Source organism: Enoplosus armatus, chromosome 8 (genome assembly GCF_043641665.1).
Source record: "Enoplosus armatus isolate fEnoArm2 chromosome 8, fEnoArm2.hap1, whole genome shotgun sequence".
Taxonomy (NCBI): domain Eukaryota; kingdom Metazoa; phylum Chordata; class Actinopteri; order Centrarchiformes; family Enoplosidae; genus Enoplosus; species Enoplosus armatus.
Window position 1 is genome coordinate 608,160 of NC_092187.1, and position 16,724 is coordinate 624,883.

At 42.6% G+C, this 16,724-nt stretch overlaps 1 protein-coding gene across 1 annotated transcript; it reads left to right on the forward strand.

Moving 5' to 3' along the window:
• Positions 1-2,387: 2,387 nt before the first annotated feature.
• On the forward strand, positions 2,388-13,575 carry LOC139288403 (gonadotropin-releasing hormone II receptor-like). The gene is made up of 3 exons (XM_070909685.1): positions 2,388-2,927; positions 5,456-5,657; positions 13,160-13,575. The coding sequence occupies exons 1-3, from the start codon at positions 2,388-2,390 to the stop codon at positions 13,573-13,575; spliced, it is 1,158 nt and encodes a 385-aa protein (XP_070765786.1).
• Positions 13,576-16,724: the final 3,149 nt, after the last annotated feature.

A 16,724-nucleotide genomic window follows, 5' to 3' on the forward strand; every position in this document is an offset into this window, starting at 1 on the left:
CGAACTCCTCCTGGAGATTTAATCCGATCGACTTCAAATTTGGGCAGTGCAATTTAAAGGCATTGGGGATGAAAAGTTATCAAAAGTGCAATCCAAAGACCTTCACCAAGTTATTCCATTACTGGAACGACGCTGTGAATTTTGATGTTTCGCCATGAATAAGGACGTTTCAGGACGTTCATGCTCTATACTTTTACAAAGTACTCCTAGACGGTTCATCAGATCCACCTCAAATTCGGTCAGCAAAGGCTTAAGACATTGATGAAGCTAGATTGTGAAGCTTGAAATTTTTCATCAAGCGGTTTTATTGTAGCGACGCATTGAATTTGCATGCTCGCTGTGGGAAAACTTGTCAGTTAGAGTTGAGTGTAATCCAACACCAGAGTGGGGACACAGTGGAGAGGCTGCAGATAGAGGGAGAGGGAGGGGGTAGAAGTGAATGAGAGATCTCTGGCATCGTTCCTCCCGGCGTGTGTGCAGCAGTCGTATGTGGCCGCTTGTGGCATAACACAAATCAGACTATACATCAGATATAGTAGACTTACAGATAGTTGAAACTTACCATTGATGCAAAAGTGCATTAGCCCTCTATAGGGAGCTGAGTTTGGCACAGCCAATGAGGAGGTAAACTGGAAAGATATAAGTCTTCTTCATTACTTGAGCAACTCCGCCTGGAGGAAGTAATACAAGATATTACATCCACTACACATAACACCAACATCTAGACTTAAAATGAACATTAAGTCTTTGTAATGAATGTAAAAGCTCAGGAGGAACTGTGATATGTTGCTTTTGGAATGTACACATGATCTAAAGGTATAGTTACTCTAGATGGCGTTGCCCTGGCCTCCAGCGCCACCGTGAGGAATCTCATGTCCTTTAACTCCCACATAAAACAAACTTCAAGGACCTTTTTTACCTACATAACATTGCAAAAGTCAGGAAGACGCTGTCTTAAACAGCAACTGCATTTGTTACTTCTAGGCTGGATTATTGCAATAAGTCCCTTAAGACTCTCCAGTTGATCCCGAATGCTGCGGCACGTGTACTGACAGGAACCAGGAAAAGAGATCATATTTCTCCTGTATTAGCTCCTCTGCACTGGCTCCCTGTAAAATCCAGAATCGAGTTGGATGGAGATGGAGTCAGGCACCATCATATCTTAAAGAGCTCATAGTACCCTATTACCCCACTGGAGTTGCCTGTGGTTCCTAGAGCCTCCAAAAGTCGAACGGGAGCCAGAGCCTTCAGCTATCAAGCTCCACTCCTGTGGAACCAGCTCCCAGTTTGGGTCCGGGAGGCAGAACAACATGTAGCCGTAGAGAATGACAAAGGTTAGGTTTGGGGAAGTTGGAATGTGGCTGGAGGGAGAGACAGAGAGGCAGAATGTGACAGGTTTGGAGTAATCACTTTTTAAGATGATATGGTGAGCGTATTAGCAAACAGTTGTCTATTTACAAATCACGCAGTTACAGACCAGCACTATTCATTTGGAGTCATGTTTGTGTCTATGTAAGTCCAATGTTCCCTGTCTTTTAAATTAAACTCTTTACAGGGAGCCAGTGCAGAGAAGCTGGTATGGGAGAAATATGATCTCTTTTCCTGGTTCCTGTCAGTACACGTGCTGCAGCATTCTGGATCAAATCAGGGACTTATTGGGACAGCCTGATAATAAGGAATTGCAATAATCCAGCCTAGAAGTAAGAAATGCATGGACTAGTTTTTCTGCATCTGTTTGAGACAGGATCTTCCTGATTTTTTGCAAATTGAAAGGTGAAAAATAAATCAATTGCAGCACTAAGGTCTAACAAGACAAGTACAGAGACAAGTCCTCTGTCTGATGCAATTAGAAGGTCATTTGTAACTTTCATCAGTGCTGTCTCTGTGCTATGATGAGCTCTGAAACCTGACTGAAAGTCTTCAAATAACTTATTGTCATGTAGAAAGTCACACAGCTGGTTGGCGACTGCTTTCTCAAGAATCTTGGAGAGAAAGGGGGGGGTTAGATATAGGTGTATAGTTGGCTAAAACCTCTGGATCAAGAGTGGGATTTTAAAGAGGTTTAATTACGGCTACTTTAAAGGACTGTGGTGCAGACAGACTGATCATATCTAGTGAAGAAGTGCTGACTAAGGGTAAAACTTCTTTAAGCAGCCTAGTTGGGATGGGGTCTAAGAGGCAGGTTTCCCAGACACTAATGCCCATAACAAATTACAGGAAAGTACAAGGAAGTCTAGTCAACATCTATGAGTTCAGAAAGCTTTCAACGAAACCTTTCAAAATCCCAATGAGGCTGCTTGAATGTTTTGTATCACTGATGCAGCAATGTCAGTGACTGTGCGCTTGTCCATCAAAACAAAGCATTCGTTTTCTCCCTCTGTCACAGGATGACTGGGAACCTGTCTCTGTGGGTTGCCACACCTGCTGATCCTTTACAGAATGGCTCTATCTTCTCCCTGCTGAACTCATCTGCCCCACCCTCCCCTCCACCCTGGGAGGCTCCGTCCTTCACTGTGGCGGCCCGCTGCCGCGTAGCCGCCACAGTGGTGCTGTTTGTCTTTGCTGCTGGCAGTAACCTGTCGGTCCTGATCAGTGTGTGCTGGGGGCGGGGTTATCGCCTGGCAGCACACCTGCGCCCACTCATCGCAAGCTTGGCATCAGCTGATCTAGTCATGACTTTTGTGGTGATGCCACTGGATGCCATTTGGAACATTACAGTGCAGTGGTATGCTGGGGACATCATGTGTAAGCTGCTGTGTTTCCTCAAGCTCTTTGCCATGCACTCAGCAGCATTCATACTGGTGGTGGTAAGTCTGGACCGCTATCGGGCCATCCTTCATCCTCTGGATTCTCTAGACGCTGGGCTCAGGAACAGACGCATGTTGCTGGTGGCCTGGACCCTGAGTCTGCTGCTGGCATCTCCACAGGTACAGTAGGTTCTAGGTTACACACTGAGCTTGAGGTGAAGGCCTTTATCATTTTAGTGCACCCACGTAACACTAGACTGGACTTGTAGTGTGGACTTACCACAGACTGGACATGCTTTTTTCACCCGTTAATCATGTTGAAGGGTTAGTCTGACATTACACATAAACTATTTCACGCCACCTGGTTAAATAAAAGTGACATTCATCAGAGTTGCACTCCGTATGACCCCTGAAATTCACTGAAAAGTTCATTAGATGGTGTGCAACACCTGGAAAACGAGGTTTGTATATGAATGTCAATCATTCCATTTAGGGCCATTTAGGGCAAATAAGTCCCTGGCATTCAATTTATTGGCAGTAATGTCATGGCTAGAAAATTAGATTTGTTTGAAAAATAAAAGCAACACTACAATTCTTTACAGGAAGAATGTAAAAAAAAAAAAAAAAAAAAAATACAAACTTACAAAAATCTGGTGCAAAGTGACAAAAAACCAAGCACCAACCTTCGGGTCTGAAAAGTGAACCCAATGTGAAAGTGCCTTAAACCTGCATTCTTTGTAATGGCCAGCAGGGGGGGGGGCAACTCCACTGGCAAAAAAGATATCAGATTTATTATCTCAGTAATAAAGGCATCAAGAGGCTTCAGAACGGTAGTCCACAAAACAACTGATGACGTCACAGTGGCTACATCCTCTTCCTATATACAGTCTCTGCAAAAAAAACCCAACAAACTACAAGTTTTTACGTGTTTATACTGCAATGACCACAGAATACAATATCCTGTTGAAGCTGACGACTGATCTGACAGAGCTCTTGTATCTAGCGCTCCTAGGCTAATAACTTACATGCCAGGCTTATGTGATTACTGATCCATACCTGGCTGGGCCAAGTTTACAGAGAACTGTTCAACAGCATTCCAATAACTTTATGTCAATATGAGACAGCTTTAATATACATTATGTATGCTACAGCCATACGTTGAAGTTAAAGTTAGGCACAGTATTATGGGCTTTATTAAACTTACCACAATGCTGTTGAAAAAAACTGTTACTGTGTATGTAATCGGGCTACTAACACAGACTAAAACTAAAAAAAAAAAAACTAATTGTAACCTGCTTTTAAGCCCGGACATCTTCTTGGTAAAAGAAAATGTTTAGGTATCTTTGAATTATCCAGTGACTAAATATAAATATTTGTATTTCTCCACCAATGAAATGATTACATAGAGGATCAAATGAATAAATATGCAGTGAAATAACTCAAAATCAATATGTTTAAAACTTAGTTATTGCATTACTTAATAATAATTAATAATAATAATACTTTCCTTTTTTGCATTTAATTTAGTTTTTTTCCTCTAGAACTTTTGTTAAACAGTAAGTCTGCTGCTCTGTTCTATATGTTTCTGTTCATCTACAAATCCCACGTGGAGACCCAAATCAACAATGTGTCTCTCAACACCGTCTGTGGCTCTACTCTTTAAAAACACCTCACAAATATATCGTTACATTTTTTGTAAAGGCTCGGAAACTCCCGACAGCTAGGCAATGAAGCTTTTAACAGATATCACTCAAACAGGAGGAAATAGTGCGTTTGTCGGGGACTATTTTCAGTGGCGGATTAATCCACATTTGGTGCTCTAGTGAGTGTTTCCGGTGTATTTGGGTTGGAGTCAAAAGAAACTCCAGTGTGTGTGTTCATGGTAATGAAGGAGCACGTCACCCAGTGCCACAGTGTGGCTCACTGGTGTGTCTTTTTAACAACAATGGAGCTGAACAGCATCAGCAACAGAGGAAGAAGATATACTATCAGGCTGTGATACACACACAATAACACGTTGCATTCATTGGTGGTTTGGGTCTGCACACACATGGGATTTGTCGACAATGAGAAACATAAATTACTCACATTATACAATTATTAGAATTGGAATCTAATAATTCTTCTCCCATGGCCCATCTGTGATGAATTCCTTATACTACTGCTGTACAGAACCTTTATCTGTGTACTGGTCTTCTTGTTAACTTGACTAACAGTGATGATGTCAGAGGGGGCCTCTGAGGGGGCTCTGACATCACTGTCATTAACCCACAGCACTGCCACTAACACGCCCCACAGCATTGCCACTAACAACCATTTGATAACATAAGATAAGAAAATCCTTTATTAATCCCTCAGCGGGGAAATGTGCATTGTTCCAGCAGCATACAGGATAGTGCGATAGAGACATAAGTAGAGAATCAAGGTATAATAAATCAAAACAATAAAGACTGTTGTAATACTAAAACTAAAAAAAATTAAATTTACACACTTTGCACAATAGTTCAGCTCAAGTGTAACCACTGTTGTAAATCCATGCGTCCAACCAGAAAGTTATGTTTTTTTGCATGGTTTAGACAATTGGGACATTCAGTGCATTAAAAGGACTTAAATGGATCATATGGAGTCAAAGAACCTCCTGCATTGTGTTTTTCTGTGACGGCATGAAAATTCATTACTCATCTCTTGACACTCTCTTCATCCTCCAGCTGTTCATCTTTCAGGCCATTAAAGCTGATGGGGTGGACTTCACTCAGTGTGTGACCCACGGAAGTTTCCGGCATCTCTGGCAGGAGACAGCATACAACATGTTTCACTTTGTGACGCTGTATGTCTTCCCCCTGCTTGTCATGACTTTCTGCTACACACGCATCCTCACCAAGATCAATGGGCAGATGCACAAGAGCAAAGGTGTGTGACTCTCAAAAGGTGTGACCTAGAATCAGGATGGGCACATTTGAACCCTTTTCACCCGACACTCCACACAGCTGCTCCAATAACGTTTACTCAAGAGTACTTTTTTTACTTTTACCTAAGTACATTTTACTTTGTACTCACCAAGTGAATAGCTGAGATGTGGACATATGGTGACGTGACTGAAAATAAGCCAAACAGGTCAAGAAACACAAGCAGTCAGATGATCAGACAGGTTGGAAACAAACCTCCTAATGAGTCATTCTGTTTACAAACTTTGATTTATCCTGCGGAACCAGTTCTATGGGGCAATGACGGATTATCACTGATGTCTCGGGTGTGCTGGCTGCAGTTGTTGATAGGGCCTAAATACAGAGAAACAGTCTTTAAATCATGTCAAATAAATAATAAACAAGGAAGGTAATTTAGAAGAGAATGACTAAAATATTGTTAGAATTACTGTGTAAATTCAAAAGAGTTTGACTTTCTTTAAATTCTGTGACATTGTCTGTGGAGCAGACAAGACTAAAGGGCCCGCTCATGGCGCTGCAAGAAAGTGGACGTCCTTCTCGCAGTGCCGTGAGCTTCAGGATGTAGTGATTGCTCAGAGGGCTAGGTGAACTACTGTAGCTGACAAGCTACCCGCTAACATGCTAGTAAGCCAGGAACACGCTAGCGCGAGTCAGGCGCAGTATCCCCTGGAGCTTGTGTTTGTGCTCCAGCTCCACGTCCTTGCAGAGGTCAGTACTGTCGTGACAATGGAGCTCAAAGTCATGTGTCAAAGTCCTACAAACTTCATCTCAAACGTAAAAGATTTGCACAGATTTACTTTGCCCCTGCCAATCCTGATTGCGCTGAATTGATTTGATTTGACTGTCAGATTGGAGAGAGAGCGCACAGCGTTTATAAAGGACGCACACAGGTGAATAGGATGTGTCTGATGACTCGAGATAGTTTGGTTGTTGTGATACCTTTGACCCAGCAGTGGGGATACCTGTAAGAATGCCATCTTAAGGGACGACATGCTGTGGAGTCAGCACCTTGGTAACAGGCGTAGCAATATTACCACTTTAAAATTGAAAGATTTGCTCTCATTTGGGGCACCACTTGCAAACTGAAGGAAATAAACAACCCAAATGAATCGTTAAATTGATCTCGTCAGAAGGAATTGGAATTCTTTTTGATACATTTACTTCTGTCTTCTGCTTCAAAGAAAAAAACACAGACAACTTCTTGCTGCTAAATGAGGACATTTATTTATAGCTAAATGTCTAATAGACATAGATTTTTGGTAATTAGTCGTCAATATTTATATAGCAGATCTACACTAGCTAATATTTTTACCTGCTTTTTTGGCATATTTTAGGCTAATGTTACCTTGGTTAAAGAGCGTGTGGCTGTTGTTTATTGCTTTGAAATCTTTTTTATTTTATTATGTTCTTAAAATTATATGGTAGTCAAGAGCAATCACATCCTAATGTTTATTGATACATTAAGAGTGAGAAGGAAGAGAAGGAATGTTTCAAAATTCAGATTTAATTCATGGTGGTTTCAGTAATCCCATGGTAACCGAAGTAATCTTAATGACTTTATGACTAATGTAATCATGACTTTCAGATACAACAGCAGGAGACAGACAGGTGACTATCAATAATTGTCAACTGACTGAGTCAATGGACTAGCAGCAGCAGCATGATTATGTTAAATGTGTTGCATTAGGAAATCCATTGCAAATGAATGAAATTAAATTGATCTTTTTAGTCTGTAATTCTTATGCACCCCTGCACTTATTAATATATACATAATATATTCCACCTTTTGTGTGCAAAAAGGCAAACATTTCTCCTTGGCTTGCATTTGCAGAAAACTATTAAAAATGTTACTTTAAAACACATCACATCCAGAGAGGACACATTAAAACACATATGTATTTACAACAATAAAAATATGTGAGGTAATCAGATTCAAACGGTGCATTTGCACTTTTTTCACAAAGACTACACCACTGGGAGGCTTAATGCTTGGTTTATTAAAATAAGGAACAGGGAAAGACTTGCACAACCCAGGGAGTTGAGACTTGTTGGGTGACAGTGCTGTCTCATTGCAGGTATTCGGGCTCCAATGAATTCCCCTGTGGTTCTTGTGCTGAAAAAGAGAGAGAGAGTAAGAGAGGGAGAAGAAAGGGTTCGACATACCTATATATATATATAAACCCAGCATGCAACACTGCAGTACGATTCCTTTAAATTATTACTTATAATATATATTACATATTCAGTATGATTCCTTATATAATATGGCAAAAATATACATTTAGTATGATTCCCTATTGCTGGCTTATTTGAAACATACCTTGTTATATTTTCAATCTCCCCCTGGTCCACTCAGCACTCCTGACCTGCAGCATCACTGATGCTCCATCTCATAGTGGTCCTGCGGCATCACTACTCCTACAGTAGGTTACTAATATACATTAACAAGATTATTTATATAATACATGTTTAGTATGAGTACGTATTTATTATACTATATTTAGTATGATTCCCCTTCTAGTCTAGTATGATTCATTTTTCAACTTTTGCTAACTTTATCCAGTATTCTAGCCTAATCTGTTGTCTGTTAACGTTCCCTAAATCTATTAATTTAGTGGTTGGATAATCCACTAACATGCTTTAATGAACGTGTTAATTTTATTCAGATGTGTATATATATATAAAATTTAATTCTTTAAATATCTTACTCCTTAAAAGTGCATCACACGGTCTATTTTGCTGCACCACTACTGGGCTGCTAGTATGTGCTGCTCACATCCGCAAACTATTGAGAGACTCCGTGATCTGCCATTGCTGTAAAAGAAATGGTCCATTGGAGTGAAAAGAGATGACGCGACTCTTCATCGCTGGCACGCTTCACTGGGGCAATAAGGCTCTTGTTGAATCCTTGTGATGCGGCGGCTGAATGTCGAATAAAGTTTTTCTGCCTGTACTAACTTCTTCAGCTAGCCTTGTGTAACTCGGTTGGCCGGAGGAAAACTTTGGAAAAAGAGAAAAACTTTAAAACCATGAGGCTTAGTGGCACAAAAATATAAAAAGATAAAAGAAAATTTGTTCTTCAGTTTAACACTAAGGCACTCAAGTTTAACTTGTGCACGGCAACTTTAGGCAAAGGAAAAAGAAACGTCAACATTTCTAAGATAACTAAGAGATGTTACTTAAATTCAAGTTGAGGACCAACCTGAAGAAACACAGTTCGGTCAGATTCCTTTAACACTGTGCCAAAACAGGCAGAGTTTGGGATGGAGGAAGGTGTTTCGTGCTGAAACTCTATTCCTTTGTCTGAACTTTAATATTGCTGTTCATGTTTCCTGACTCTAGTGAATTTAATTTAAGTTGTACGCGCAAAATTCACATACTCACATAGGTGAACAGAAAATTAATACTTAATTTGATTACACAATACAGTATAATAAACCATTTTACACACTTTTAATTGCATCTTGTGCTAACCCTTCTCTACAGTCAGTAGATGGCACTGTGGCCACATGGTACACACTGTATTAAATGATGAATTAATAATTCAGTCATCTTACATCGTACAGAGATCGGAATTGCACTATTTTCCAGTAGAACATATGCTAAGTAATGTTAGCATTACTGATTTCAATTTACCTCTTATTTTAATCTTGATTCAGGCTCAGGCTGGGAAAATAATACAACAAGGTTACTTCCTCAGGAATGCACTTAAGTTTTATGACAGGCCTGGTGGTCATCTTATCTCAGACCAGATCAGAGGTGAGAGAGGCAGAGAGAACATGTTGCATGTGTGTGTGTGTGTGTGTGTGTGTGTGTGTGTGTGAGAGAGAGAGAGAAAGAATAAAAGGGGGGTTTTCAGTTAAACGCCAACTACAATAATCAAAAGAGTCATGTTGTGTCTTCACATCTGGTTGTTACTTCAACAAGACGTGTATTTCTCAGGGGTAGAAAGTCCTGGTACATTCTCTGGGAAGTGTCCCAATGCCACCTTTACTATTCAAGATGTGAGAAGTCAGTTATCAGATCAGGAGAGGTCTCCCCAAAGAGGGTTCTTCCTCCTTGGAATTACTCAAAGTGAAGAATCAGTCCTGTAGGATGTCTATGAATCTGGGGGAGACACACTCCTCCATTGTAGTCACTACACAGCTCCAAATTAAAAAAAAAAAGTGGTTTAGATAATCTGGATAAACTCTTGGTTTGTTTGCAATGTGTCTGATCATCTGAACGCTTGTGTTTCTTGACCTGTCAGACTTTTCAGTGATGTTCCCGTGCTCCCAGATCTCAGCTATTAACTTGGTTGGTACAATGTTCTCATGACTGATACAAAATGATGGCCAAAACTATGAAAATATGAACTGGAATTAAGCTCTCTAACTGTTGTATACTGTGGTATTTAAACCACAACAAAGATGTTGAAGTTATAGAGTAAAGTAAGGCGGCAGTGAGTTATTCATTTTAATTTATTATTGCTATTGAGGTGTGATATTGGGCCATGTACCAGTCCACTAGCTCTTTTTTCTTGCCATTGCCAACCAGGACAGCTATGCCCTGACAAGCTATTCAGCATCTCTCAGTAGTTGACTACAGTAGTCTCTGACAATGATAAATGTACTGGTTTAGTGTTTAATATGTGATACTCAAGCAAACACATGAAACAATAGCAAAGATTCTAATTCGAAAAAAAAGTACTAGCTTTAAAGTCACTATGTGCAGAGTTTGAAAATGTCCGACTTTGCAGTTGTAATATCAAAAAAGACTCAGTAGTCAGTAATGCATCCCTCCAAACCTAAAGATAAGATAATCCTTTATTAATCCCTCTGCCGGGAAATTTGCATTGTTACAGCAGCATACAGGATAGTGCAATAGCAAGAGACAGGAGTCAGAAAAATAAAGATATAATAAATAAAAACAATAAAGACAGTTATAAAAAAGCTACTAAAACTATGATTTACAAATTTACAAATTCACAGAACGAAAGAAAGAAAGGTGAAGGAATTATACTATATTGTATTGTAGATATTGCACCATTTGTTATACAATCAGAAATATTGCCTGAGAGTGGATTGTCCATTTCGGTGCGCGTGGTCAACTGGGAGCAGTGCTGATTGTAGAGCCTGACTGCAGCCGGGCCTGCGGTATCTCTCCTTCACACACCGCGGGTGAAACAGCCTGTCACTGAAGGAGCTTTCCAGTGCTGCCAGAGTGTCCTGCATGGGGTGGGACATGTTCTCCCTCAAGAAATGATAGCTTAACCATCATTCACCTTTCTCCCACCACTTCCACTGAGTCCAGGGGGCATCCCAGAACAGAGCTGGCCTTCTTAATCAGTCTGTCCTGTTTCTTCCTGTCGGCAGCTGAGATGCTGCTGCCCCAGCGGACCACTCCATAAAAGATGGCTGATGCCACCACGGAGTCAAAGAAGGTCTTCAGGAGTGCCTCCTGCACTCCAAAAGACCTGAGTCTCCTAAGCAGATAGAGTCTGCTCTGGCCTTTCTTGTACAGTGCAATTGTGTTGTCAGTCCAGTCAAGTTTATTGTTCAGGTGAACATTCAGGTACTTGTATGATTTTACCATCTCAATGTCCATTCCCTTGATGTTCACTGGTGCAGGAGGGGTGTGTTTGCACCGACGGAAGTCCACCACCCCACCATCTCTTTGGTTTTCCCTGCGTTGATGTGGAGGCGGTTCCGCCAGCACCAGTCCACAAAGTCCTAGGTCAGTTCCCTGCAGAGTCATCAGAGAATTCATGCAGGTAGCAGTTGGCTGAGTTGTGTGTGAAGTCTGCGGTGTAGAGGGTGAAGAGGAAGGGAGCCAGGACCATCCCCTGCAGGGCCCCCGTGCTGCAGACAACCATATCGTATCCTTACGTACTGTGGTCGGTTGGTGAGGTAGTCCAGAGTCCATGCTGTGAGGTGCTGGAGAAATCAGAGAACATGGTTCCCACAGTGCTCCCAGCCTTTTCTAGGTGAGTGAGTGGTCTGTGTAGGAGGTAGATGACAGCGTCATCCACCCCAATGCCAGGTTGATAGGCCAACTGTAGCGGGCCCATAGACAGGCTCCCCAGGCGGAGGTGGACAAGGACCAGCCTCTCCAGGGTCTTCATCAGGTGCGATGTCAGTGCCACCGGCCTGTAGCTGTTGAAGTCCTTGGGGTGCTGGGTCTTCGGCACTGATACCACGCAGGATGTTTTCCACAGCTGTACTCTCTCCAGCCTCAGGCTCAGGTTGAAAATGTGCTCAACTGTCCCGCACAGCTGGTCTGCACAGGACTTGAGGAGCCTTGAGCTGATGCCATTCGGACCTGCATCCTTCCTCGCCTTGATCCTCCTGAGTTCATTCCTCACCTGGTTTGTTGTGAGGGACAGATTGAAGCAGGGGGGCTGTATGCTGAAGGCAGGAAGTGCAGTGGATGTGAAGGGTGGCTGTGTGCTGACTGTTGTGGGAAGGGGGGAGAAGGTGGGGGTGGGGCAGTATACAGGGGGTGCAGACGATGGGGGTTGCAGCAGAGTGGACTGAGCCGGGGGAAGGGCACATGCCTGATCAAATCTATTGAAGAAGACGTTCAGATCATTCACCCACTTCCGGTCCCCCACAGGCTGGGAGTTGAGTTCCCTATAACCAGAGATGGTTTTAAGGCCCTTCCAGACTCCACTGATGTTGTTCTGTTGCAGATGATCCTCCATCTTCCTCCTGTAGCTGTTTTTACTGTCCCCGATCCTCCACTTCAGCTCCTTCTGCATGTTCTTCAGCTCCTCCTTGTTTCCTGACTTAAAGGCCCTCTTCTTTTCCTTGAGGAGAGCCTTTATGTCCGCCGTCATCAAGGCTTTGTTGTTGGAAAAACTGGAAACCGTCCAGCGTGGCGTTGGTATCCGGGGTTAGCGGTGTTAGCCATGTCTCCGTAAACACCATGATGCTACACTCCCAGTATTCCCTCTGGTGCCGGGTCAGCGCTGCTAACTCATCCATCTTATTGGGGAGAGATCTCACATTCCCCATGATGACCGATGGAAGGACGGGTTTAAAGTGTCTCCTCCTAGAGCGGCGCTCCCACCAGCACGATTTTCCCGTCTCCTCCTCCTCAGCTCACGGGGGACATCGGGCCTCTCCTTGGGTAACACTGCCGTGTTACGAAGTGCTATCAGCTGATCCCTGGTGTAAACAATAGGGCCATGGCTGCGCTCCCCGGACACAACGCAAGAACCAGCAAAAACACCAGAGCAAACTCAACGTGTTTAATGTCCATGGTGTACAGACAAGTTTAAAAAGTTAACAAACTAAAGAAAATAACAAAGTAAGAGAAAAAAACAAAATTTAAAAAAAACTTTAACGGTGAGCCAGAGCTGCTGTAACAGGCTGCCACTAGTGCGGTGCCATTTTGAAGAAAAAGGTGGTAATGACCTATCTACTTACATTTATGGAATGTATGCTTTCCTGTATTTGAGTTTTTGCCCATGTTGTGTTTCTACAGATGGTGAGCACTGCCTGAGACGCAGTGGAACAGACATTATACCCAAAGCCCGGATGAAGACCCTCAAGATGACCATTGTCATTGTCAGCTCCTTTGTCATCTGTTGGACACCCTACTACCTCCTGGGGATATGGTACTGGTTCCAACCAGCCATTATCCAGCACACACCTGAGTATGTGCACCACATACTGTTTGTCTTTGGCAACCTGAACACATGCTGTGACCCGGTCATCTACGGCTTCTACACGGCGTCTTTCCGGGCCGACCTCAACGACATGGTTGCATGCTGCCGTGGTCTCCAAACCAGAAACGCCTCGCCTCGCTCTGTGGACCGTCTGTCTGCTCGGAGTGCTGGAGCTGCTGTGGAGATGGAGTCTGATCTGAGCTCAAGCCGGCACAGTGGGAATCCTGGTTAAACAGTGGTGATCTGACTCTGAGGAGTTAAGCATCGTTACCCACTGTGCTTAATGCAGATTTCAGCTGTTTGAACCTCAAGGAAATCCATAAATACATAATTGAATTTGATTTTTCAATTCAATTTATGTAGCACCAAATCACAACAAAAGTCATCTCATGACACTTTACAAATAGAGCAGGTCTAGACTGTACTAATAATATTATTACAGAGACCCAACAGTTCCCACCACGAGCAAGCACTATGGCAACAGTGGCAAAGAAAAAGAGGCAGAAACCTCGAGCAGAACCAAACTCTAGGTGGACAGCCATCTGCTTTTACGGGTAACTGGATGGTGAACAACTTTTTTTGCCCTTTAAAACAGCAGTTTTGAGCTGTGGAACTGTGATCCACAGGGAAAAACCTCTCTCCTCAATGTCTGCACCAACCTGTGTTTGTGGTAAATGCAGGTATGGCTTCTCAAGACTGCAAACGAAAACTAATGCTGCAACATTAACATCATGTTAAATGACTGTATATCATAAAACAGCAATATGTTTTCTGTCCCCACAGATGTTCTCTTGAACTCAATAGCTCTGTTTTGAACTATGTCCTCCAGCTTGGGAGCCACTACACTACATAAAGGCTGATCTGTGATAGTCTTTTGAGACATTTTAGTCCTCCGTCTCACCTAACAGCTGTGTTGGTCTGATGAACATCAATACACAGTTCCCTACATTATTTTTTCTTGCATACCTAGTGAAGCATAAAGTCTACTGAAGGCTATTTAAACTTGGTCCTTTACCACATACTGACTTCCCAAAATCCCTTTAAGAGTCTGAGTTAACACTACCTCTAAGAGAAGACAAAAGCTGCCAACTGGACGATTACCATTTCCCTGCATGTTTTTGAAAAATGACTATGAACAATAGTTTGTATTGTCTAGAGATCATTTCTTGAAAAAGTAATAGGAAGCCATTACTTATCTCTGAAATTCATATGTACTGAGTTGGCACTTGGCCAGTATTAAACTCTTTGTAGATTGTAATAGTCTGCAATAAATAACCTGCTGTTATATGTAATTATATGTAATTTATATGTACTGAATGTGACTGTACCAACATTATCGTTCTCCAAGTGCAAGCAGTGTGATGTATAGGATCAACCAGAGTCTAATATATGCTCAATAAAGGTCTACTGGACAATATCTTTAACGGTTGTGACAGAATCTCAGTCTTTTGTGTTACAATAGGGTTCTGAATATTACACTTTTAATACATGTAGGTGTAGTATAGATCACATCAGTCTATATTCACGTTCACCGTCCTATATGGTGACAGGAGTGAACAAGTCTCTTAGATTGTTTCTGTGTTTGACATAAATGCTGGCTTTAACACTCAGCAGTAGTGGCTGCGGCTTGGTTAGCCTCCAATATCAGTCGGGACGTTGATGAGCAACCTGAATGAATCCACCATGATATTGGCTGTTATGCAGTCTTGCATAGCCAGACCAACCCATTGTCATTCCGGGACGGGGAAAAAATGCTCTGGCTCGTTTGTGTTACCTGTCACAATTGTCTTGGGCGGTGCTGAGCCCAGGATGCATCGACAGTGCCCTTGTAAAACAGTAGCAAGCAGATAGGGGAATTCAGACTGAAATAGTCGGCCAATGGCAGATGTATCCCAAAAGCCTACATCCAGTGAGTCAGACTAGAGAAAAGGCAACACCGCATGGCTCCGTCGGGACAAATGTAATCTTTATGCAAGTTACTTGGTGTCCCGAGTGCAGTTCAGCTGTTGGACAGACAACAATGGAAAAGTGGTCCTATTATAGATTTTCTTTTACATGAACTAAGTCAGTATTGTTAAGTAACAGAATAACTCCGCCTGTAGGAGAATTAGAAGACGTGGAAATGACGGTGAGAGGGGGAGATGGGGCCTCCCTTCTCTGGCTCCCTGTACATTTGAGGTTTGATTTTTATGATTTTATTGTTTGCCTATGAATCATTAAAAGGGCTTGCTCCAACCCTTTTTCTCTGACCTTTTACAACCACAAACCACAACCACAACCACAGACCAGTTGCTTCTGGTTGTCCCAAGGTCAAGAGTGAAGCACAGAGGACATTGCGCCTTTGCAGTTGTAGCCCCCAAACTCTGGAACCTGTTGCCTCTGCATGTTAGGCTGCTCATACAAATCAAGGGTCTAAGGACAGCGTGTGTTGTATGCTGTACAGATTATAAAGCCCCCTTGAGGAAAATTGAGATTTGTGATATTGGGCTATATAAATAAAATTGACTTGAAGTCCACTTGTGAAAAGGACGAGGGTGGTTAAGCTGCCTTTCCTAGACGTCTGTGTTCATGTGAAGGCTGACAGGAGCATAAAGACCACAGTGTATAGGAAACCCACTCACACGGACCAATATCTTACAACTGACAACATAAAATATCAGTGGTGAGGAGCCTCCTACTCAGAGCACATCTGTCAGTGAGGAGGATAGAGAGGGATGTGCAGAAGGTCTGAGGTACATTCTGGGCCAACGGGTACAAAGAGGGGATGTTCAAAATCCTGCCCCACCCCTCTCATCCCTCGCATCCCTCTCTTATGTGCCTGGATTGTCAGAACATCTGGTCCGGGTTTTCAAATCACAAGGGGTCAGCACTTACCACAAACCACTCCACTTCTTAACACCTCTGCTGGTATACAAGCAAGACAGGACCCCCTTAAGCTGAAGACTGGAGTGGTGTATAACATCAAATAGCAAAACATGACATAGTGCAGCAACAAACCTTTTGTTCAAAGTGACTTTTCAAACCATATCACTTACCTCTCTGACTTCAGGGGTCAAGGGTCAAAACCTAGGATGTAAATACTTTGCTATCAGGGAACTACTTTACAAGCTCTTTCCCATTAAGCAGAATGGGACCCAACCAAACTTGTCGACTGACAACAAGATACACCATTGTTCCCATGAGCAGGCCTCATTCAAACAGTGGGCAGGCACCAGTGTCCCGCTTGGACTTATAGAGTTAAACAATGTATGTATGTGATCTATCTGTCAATTTGAGGGACCCCCACACACCCTGAGTGAGACATGGGGTTCACCTAGACGGGTTGCCAGTCTAGCCCAGGGCTAACTGAACTCATCTATTGGATGCTGAGAAAAGAAAAAT